Genomic DNA, 8,630 nt, shown 5'->3' on the forward strand with positions numbered 1-8,630 from the left:
TCCACACAACCACCTCCCCCCACCCCCCCAACAATGTGGTTTATTTTTAAGCTTTAGGGGGTTGAAAATGAGGCGTACTAAACATGGTGACCCTCGTGAGTAAGGCCATTAAAACAGAAAATATCGTTCTCGGGCCTGTCTTTAATGGGGACAGAATTAAAAAGTTGAGAGGTGACATTTAACTTAGAATAGAATCTAATCCATACAGTGTGGAAACAGGCCCTTCAGCCCAACAACTCTACACTGACTCTCTGAACAGTATCCCACCCAAACCCATTCACCTACTACTCTACATTTACCCCTCAGTAACACATCCCTGAACACTGTAGGCAATATAGCACAGCCAATCCACCTAACCTGAACATCTTTGGATTTCGGGAGGAAACCCACACAGACACAGGGAGAATGTTCAAACTCCGCATAGACAGTCACCCAAGGCTGGAATCGAACCTGGGTCCCTGGTGCTATGAGGCAGTAGTGCTAACCACTGAGCCATCTTGCCACCCTTTACTCACTGTGAAAGTGGTTGAGGGCAATGATTTCCAAAAGGCGTTGGCTATAGTTGTTGGGGCTAAAGGGTGTAGGGAGAAAATGGACCAGGTTATGGAGTTGGATGACCAGTCATGATCATAATGGATGGCACAGCAGGTTTGAATGGCATTCTCCTGCTCCTATCTCACCAGCCACTTTCTATCCCCCCCTCTGCTCCAGTTTATCTCTCAGTGCTCCATTCTCTTCCCCACCTCTCCCTTGTCTCCCTCCTTTCTCCCTCTCCTCCCCTTCCCTCCTTCCTATGACCCCATGGTGGTGATTTCTCAAGCAGAGAGTTGCACAGTTGGACAGGAGTGGGATAGGTGTGTAACCCCTCTCTCAGCGCCCACAGTGGGGAATGCCTCTGCTCCTCAGTACAGTGACAGCGGAGGGTGGGAGGGTTGGGTCTATCTAAGTGACGTTGAATCTGCCGCTGTGGAAACTGAAGCGTTTCAGACATTTCGAGATCCGCAGCTGTCTGTCGAAAGAGTTACAGGATGGTTTTCCAATCCTTTGGCTTGATATCCTATCACCCTCACTCTAAGTGGGCATGAGATTGTGTGTGGTACACCCCCTTTGGGCATTGTGCCCAGGTTTGGCCTGCCAATTGCCCCATGCAAATTCCGTGGGGACCTGCTGAGGAGGGAGATGTGGAGAGCGAGCTGAAACTAGGTGGAGAGCTGCTTGTCAGGCAGATGGAGAGCCATGGCCAAAGGGCCAGTCCTGAGCCACCATTGGCGCAGCTAAAGCATAGAGGGCAAAGAAAAAATAGTCATGTCAAATTCCTGGGGTTGACAAAAATCTGCCCTCATTTGAACAGAAAGGGTGATGTTCCCAGCAACTGATGTCAGTGAGTGTAGTCTGGATGGTGGGTGTGGACGCGTGTCTGGATGATGCAGTCTGGATGGTGAGGCTAGGATCTAGTGAGTGAAGTTGGGATCCGGTCAGTGAGGGCTGGGATCCAGTCAGTGAGGGCTGGGATCCGGTCAGTAACCACTGGGATCTGGTCAGTGAGGGCTGGGGTCTGGTCAGTGAGGGCTAGGATCCGGTCAGTGAGCGCTGGGATCTGGTCAGTGAGGGCTGGGATCCGGTCAGTGAGCGCTAGGATCTGGTCAGTGAGGGCTGGGATCCGGTCAGTGAGCGCTGGGATCTGGTCAGTGAGGGCTGGGATCCGGTCAGTGAGGGCTGGGATCCGGTCAGTGAGCGCTGGGATCTGGTCAGTGAGGGCTGGGATCTGGTCAGTGAGCGCTGGGATCTGGTCAGTGAGGGCTGGGATCCGGTCAGTGAGGACTGGGATCCAGTCAGGGCTGAGATCCAGTCAGGGCTGAGATCTGGTCAGTGAGCACTGGGACCTGGTCAGTGAGGGCTGGGATCCGGTCAGTGAGTGCTGGGATCCAGTCAGTGAGGACTGAGATCCGGTCAGTGAGCACTGGGACCTGGTCAGTGAGGGCTGGGATCCGGTCAGTGAGGGCTGGGATCTGGTCAGTGAGCGCTGGGATCCGGTCAGTGAGTGCTGGGATCTGGTCAGTGAGGGCTGGGATCCGGTCAGTGAGGGCTGGGATGCGGTGTTTCAGGGGAGGTGCTGACAGAGATGGGGATTGCTGAGCCTTGCTGTTTATGGGGGAGCTGGGAGTCACAGGCAGACTCTGTCCATTCCACACTCATGACTGTCTCTGTCTGTCTGTCTGTGTATCTCTTTCTCTCTGTCTGTCTCCCTCTCCCTGTCTCCCCGTCTCCCTATCTCTCTCTGTCTCACTGTGTCTGTCTCTCTCTCTCTGTCTGTCTCTCCCTCTCCCTGTCTCTTTCCCTCCCTCCTTCTCTCTTTCTCCCTCTTTTTTGTCTCTCCCTCTCCCTTTCTCTGTCTCTTTTTCTTCTCTCTCCCTCTCTCTCTCTCTCCCTCTCTCTCCCTGTCTCTCTCTGCCACCCCGTCTCTCTCTCTCTCTCTCTCTCTCTCCGTACAGACTGGCCAAGTCTACGCTGACTCTGATCCCCTTGCTGGGGATCCATGAAGTGGTGTTTGCCTTTATCACAGACGAACATGCCCAGGGGACTCTCCGCCACGTCAAGCTCTTCTTTGACCTCTTTTTGAATTCCTTTCAGGTACTCAAGACTCTCACCACTGTCCCATTGGTCAAGTTACTGAGTGGTTTCTGGGTGCTAGGGAGCTGCTGGCTTGGGCATGATGACGTTAGATGCTAACTCACTGACTCCGAATCAACAAGGGAGGGCAATTAACGCCCCTTGAGGGTTCTTCCCCCCCACCCAGTATTTACCCAGAGATGGGCAGGGCCGTTGCCATGCTGGTAGTAGGCCGAGGTGGAGTTGTCAGCAGGTCTCCGAGTGGTGGAGGATCCCTCATTCAGAGCCTCTAGCTGAGGGGCCCAGTATTGCGAGGGTGTGACCCCCCCACTCCACACCCCGTGACCCTTGTCCCACCCTTGGCATTGCCCCAGGTCTCTGGTGGGCACCTTACCAGCAACAAGCAGCAACCCCCTCCTGGCATTGCCAAGCAAGGAAGAGGCACAGGGCCTCTATCTGGCTAGCAGCAATCGGAGGGGTAGATGGGCAGGATTTCCATTCCCCGCCCTCACCTCCCTGAAGGGGAGAGGCATGAGCCATGAGGCTCCTGATGAATTGGGAGAGTCACTCACCAGGCAAATAGTGTGGCACTGAAAAAGCACAGCAGGTCAGCCACCATCCAAGGGGCAGAGAGTCGACGTTTGGAGCATAAGCCCTTCAGCAGGAAACAGGTGGATTGGCCATGTGAGATTACCCACAGTGTCCAGGGATCTGCAGGTCAGGTGAATTAACCATGAGAAACATTCCTGATGAAGGGCTAGTGCCCGAAACGTCGACTCTCCTGCTCCTGAGATGCTGTCGGCTGTGCTTTTCCAGCCCCACACTTTCCCACTCTCCGGCATCTGCAGTGCTCACTCTCCCTCAGCGTCATTCGCCAGACTGGCAGGTATTGACCATCACTCAGAGCTGCCTCGCTGAGCTGGTACAGTCCTGCAGGGCTCCCTCATTCCTGTGAGGAAGGCCGGTCCAGGATGTTGTCCCAGAGCCGATGAAGGAACGCTGAGACAGTTCGATATCGGAATGTTGGGTGTCCCAGCCCTCTTCCCGCTAGCCCTGTGTTTTCAGGGGCACCCAGTGCTAAGGAGCTTTTCAAAAGAAGGTGACACACTGGGGTGGGCAGTCCAGCTGACAGACGAGACTCCCACCAATTCTAGAGAACTCCACTCCATGCTGATTCCAGTCCCGTCCCACTCCCCAGCTCTGTTCCCAAGGTGGCTACTTTTCTTAGAGGAGGTGCAGTGCATAGTGAACCTGCCTCAGAGCTCGAAGTTCCCAGGATGGGTCCCCCTCCAGGACTTGACGACCTAAGGAGGGTTGGGGGTTGATGATGTAGCTAAAGAGGTTGGGGGGTCAACGTGCCAATCCCTCCAATGCTGGCCATTGGGAGGAAGGATTCCTGACCAACCAGGTGAAGAATATTGGAGGCTCTGCTGTCACTCTGCATTGCCCCAACATGCATGTCTGTTACCATGGCAACTCCCAACTCCTTGGTGGGCCAGTTGGCTAAGAGGGTGCTTTGTACCCGACTGCTGCTCCGAGGGTTGGGTTCACTTGCTGAGCTGTGCCCCTTACCCTCTCCATCATGGGGAAGATTTGAGTTGAACCTGTCTTTGTACAGAGCTCCGCTGCTTTAACCAGAGACCTCTCCCCCCTGCACTCATTAACCAGTGACCTTTTCCCCCGTGCTCATCGGGAACCTCTTTAACCAGAGACCTCTCCCCACTGCACTCATTAACCAGTGACCTTTTCCCCCGGGCTCATCGGGAACCTGTTTAATCAGTGACCTTTCCCCGCTGCGCTAATCAGAACCTCTTTACCCAGTGACCTCTCCCCGCTGCACTCATCGGAATCTGTTTAACCAGTGACCTCTTCCCACTGTGTTCATCGGAACCTCTTTAACCAGTGACCTCTCCCCGCTACACTCATTGGAACCTGTTTAACCAGTGACCTCTCCCCGCTACACTCATCGGAACCTGTTTAACCAGTGACCTCTCCCCGCTACACTCATCGGGAACCTGTTTAATCAGTGACCTCTCCCCGCTGCACTCATCGGAACCTGTTTAACCAGTGACCTCTCCCCGCTGCACTCATCGGGAACCTGTTTAATCAGTGACCTCTCCCCGCTGCACTCATCGGAACCTGTTTAACCAGTGACCTCTCCCCGCTGCACTCATCGCTACACTCATTGGAACCTGTTTAACCAGTGACCTCTCCCCGATGCACTCATTGGAACCTGTTTAACCAGTGACCTTTCCCCCGCACATATCGGAACCTCTTTAACCATGATCTCTCCCCCCTGCACATATTGGAACCTGTTTAACCAGTGACCTCTCCCCACTGTGCTCATCAGAGCCTCTTTGACCAGTGACCTCTCTCCCCTGCGCTCATCAGAGCCTCTTTAACCAGTGGACCTCTCTCCCCTGTGCTCATCAGAGCCTCTTTAACCAGTGACCTCTCCCCACTGTGCTCATCAGAGCCTCTTTAACCAGTGACCTCTCCCCACTGTGCTCATCAGAGCGTCTTTAACCAGTGACCTCTCCCCGCTGTGCTCATCAGAGCCTCTTTAACCAGTGACCTCTCTCCCCTGTGCTCATCAGAGCCTCTTTAATCAGTGACCTCTCCCCACTGCACTCATCGGAACCTGTTTAACCAGTGACCTCTCCCCACTGCACTCATCGGAACCTGTTTAACCAGTGACCTTTCCCCCGCGCATATCAGGACCTCTTTAACCAGTGACCTCCCACCACTGCACTCATCGGAACCTTTCCATCATTACTGAGGTAATATTGTTGCAGCTTGAGTATTTGACTGAGACCAGGGGATTACTTGCGTTTCTAGATTAATGATCTCACAGTAAAACCACTAAACCATCCATCCACAGTGGCAATGGATCAAGGCAGGTAGATCTAAAGTGACCCGAGAGCACAGCCAGTTGGTATTGATGAAGCACCCATGAGCCCAATTCCACTCTCTAATGCACATCATCCCAATAAGAAAATCTATTTGTCACCATGACAATATAATGGAGATACTAACAGCATCTTCTTGTCTTGCAGGGTATGCTGGTGGCCATATTGTACTGCTTTGTCAACAGAGAGGTAAAACGGCCAATGGAATTGGTTTCTGTCTTTTCTGTACTATTCCTGGTGTGGGCTGGATGGTGGGGGTCAACTTTCTGAAGATCACTGACCTTTCTGTGGGCCGAGAGCTTTGTTCCTGACTTGGAGTCAGGTCATGGGAAAACAATGACATGGCATGGTGTTGGAGGGCGGGGTGGGAGGGGGAGCGCCCCCCAGGGGCAGGGAATGGCCACTGAGGTCTGTTACTTGATTTCATCACTGGCCTAGGGCCAAGAAAAGTGGTACCTCAGGTGGAAACGTTCTTATCCTCAGCGTGAGGTAGACAAAAGAAGCAGCTGGCCTTTCCTGGTACACCTTGCGTGAGCTCCGAGGTTCCCCGTACGTTTTGTGACAGAGGGGACTGCAGCGGGCATTTGGTGCACAGGAAGATCCCACGGGTAGCGCTGGGGAGAAACGGTCACGTGGCCTGTTTTGATGGGGATTGCATTGGCAGAGTGCTGCCATCAGACCCCACGTGGGGTCTCAGTCATCCAGAAAGCCAAAACCTTTCCACAGCTCCGGCTCCATCTCTGGAAATGGGTGGGGGGGCATTTAGCTGTTCACCTTCTGTTTCAGAAACAAAAGTAATCTCCACCTGAGCTAGATGCTCCAACTGGAGAGTGCCAAACCAATAAGATCAGGAGAGTTTGAATGGGAGTCGACATTCCTAGGGAGACTGTGACAGAGAAACATTGACACACAAGAGCAGATCATTGAGGAGGAACTTGAGTGGGTAAAAACAAGGCCTGCAGATGCTGGAAATCAGAGTCTAGATTAGAGTGGTGCTGGAAAAGCACAGCAGGTCAGGCAGCATCCGAGGAGCAGGAAAATCGACGTTTCGGGCAAAAGCCCTTCATCAGGGATATTCCTAATGAAGGGCTTTTGCCCGAAACATTGATTTTCCTGGTCCTCGGATGCTGCCTGAACTGCTGTGCTTTTCCAGCACCACTCTGATCGAGGAACTTGAGTATTCCACACCTAACTCCGAGATGTACCATTTGTGAATCAGAGACACTATGAACCTGTAGGAGCGGATGTCTGAGAGAGTAAAGAATTAAAATGTTAAGGAATCTAAATTAGCCCCGAAACGGAGGGGGGTCGGTCACAAGGGACCAATGGGAGCAGGAAAATAGAGACTAAGACACTGGTGGGCCAGGGAGGGGAATGAGCTCCTGTCACTCAGAAATGGATCCCTTATGAAGTTGGAAGGCAAATGAATGAAATTTCTAAAAAACTGAAACAACTGCGGATGCTGTAAAAAGAAACAGAAGTTGCTGGAAAAGCTCAGCAGGTCTGGCAGCATCTGTGGAGAGAAATCAGAGTTGACGTTTCAGGTGGGGTGGCCCATGGTCGCCTTCCCACTCTGTGAGGGGTGTCACATTTCCCTTCTCCCTTGGCTAGTTGCCCTCCTTCAGGCTGGGAGAAAGTGAGGACCACAGATGCTGGAGATCAGAGTGTGGCGCTGGAAAAGCACAGCAGTTCAGGCAGCATCCGAGGAGCAGGAGAGGCGAGGTTTCAGCAATAAGCCCTTGATCAGAAATGTGGTGACCCTGATGAAGGGCTAGTGCCAGAAACGTCGACTCTCCTGCTCCTGGGATGCTGCCTGACCTGCTGTGCTTTCCCAGCACCACACTGTGTGACTTCTTCAGCTGCCTGTGACCCTCGCTCAGTCGTTCCTCTGAGACTTGCTCTTGCACAGTTCTGTTTATAAACCACCCAGCCCCTCTCGATGTTTCCTTTTTTCTCTGATCACTCTCCATTCCCAGGTCCAGTCGGAGCTCCTGAAGAAGTGGAAGAGATGGAAGCTGGGCCAGGACATTGAGGAAGAGTACAGACACACTTATAGCCAGCCTGCCCAGGCAAGGAATGGCAGTGCCAACCTGGAGAAACACAAGTTGGTCAGCAACTATCACAACGGGACAGGTGAGGTCTCCCAGCACACCGTGGGACCCCCGGCCCAATTCACTGAAAAGCCCGAGTCGTCATCTGAACAAATAACATTGAAGGGAAAGCCCCCCTACTTTGAGTGCCCGAAACAAACAGACCACAAAGCTTTCTGTCTGCTGGAGAGTCATTGTTAGATGCACCATCACCCCCAGGTTTCTGATGGGACAGACAAGGAGGAGGTGACTGGGAGCCCAAGGCAAGACTTTGAAAATCGCCGAATCTGGAGCCGAAAGCCGAGAGGAGCTCACCCACCATGATTCCACCAAAATGCTTGATGGGTTTTTTTTTTGTCAGGGGACTTGGGTCATGTCCATTTTGACTTCATCCTGTTTTCAGAGCAATGTTCCTGCTACACGTGTGCCTGCCTCCGGGCTGACACTCACAGGACTCTTACTTTTTTTTCAAAAACAAACATGTTGCAGTAATAAAACAATTCAGGCGACAGTGAACAAAAGCGCTATCTACCGAACGGGTAACTGGGAACAGTGTTAAGGTGACACTTGAAGGAGCACTGATGGTTCAAGAGGAAGAAGGATTATTTTTAATAGATATTAAATGTGCCCACAAAACACACCAGAGGGATTTAAGATAGTGTGAGGCTTATTGAGAGGGTGTGACTGGCCAGGTGGTGGCTACAGTAAGCTCTCGAGAGAAATCACCTCATCCTTGCTGCACAGATTTCCCTTCAGCTAATGCACCACCACCAACTCTGACTGGTTGAGCCCTGCTAAACCTAAATTTGTGTGTGTGTGTGTGTGTGTCTATCTGCATGTTTTTACCTGCCACAGGATGTGGGCATCACTGGATAGACCAACATTCACTGCCCATCATTAGTTGCCATTATAAAGGGGGGACTGAGCTGCCTTCTTGAATCACCGAAGTCCATCTGATGGACCAACTGAGTGTACTTATTTGTGTGTCTATGTGGCTGGCTGTGCCTGAGGCTTTTTGGTA

At 52.5% G+C, this 8,630-nt stretch overlaps 1 protein-coding gene across 1 annotated transcript in view; it reads left to right on the forward strand.

Annotated features, from left to right (window-relative positions):
• Positions 1 to 8,125, forward strand: part of gcgra (glucagon receptor a) — a 93,484-nt gene extending 85,359 nt beyond the window's left edge. Inside the window, exons 12-14 of the mRNA XM_043715013.1 lie at positions 2,493 to 2,631; positions 5,667 to 5,708; positions 7,496 to 8,125. Of these exons, the coding sequence (XP_043570948.1) occupies positions 2,493 to 2,631; positions 5,667 to 5,708; positions 7,496 to 7,810 (496 nt within the window). The 3' untranslated portion in view covers positions 7,811 to 8,125. The remainder of the gene's footprint in view (positions 1 to 2,492; positions 2,632 to 5,666; positions 5,709 to 7,495) is intronic.
• Positions 8,126 to 8,630: the final 505 nt, after the last annotated feature.

The sequence above is a fragment of the Chiloscyllium plagiosum genome, chromosome 24 (genome assembly GCF_004010195.1).
Source record: "Chiloscyllium plagiosum isolate BGI_BamShark_2017 chromosome 24, ASM401019v2, whole genome shotgun sequence".
NCBI classification, from domain to species: domain Eukaryota; kingdom Metazoa; phylum Chordata; class Chondrichthyes; order Orectolobiformes; family Hemiscylliidae; genus Chiloscyllium; species Chiloscyllium plagiosum.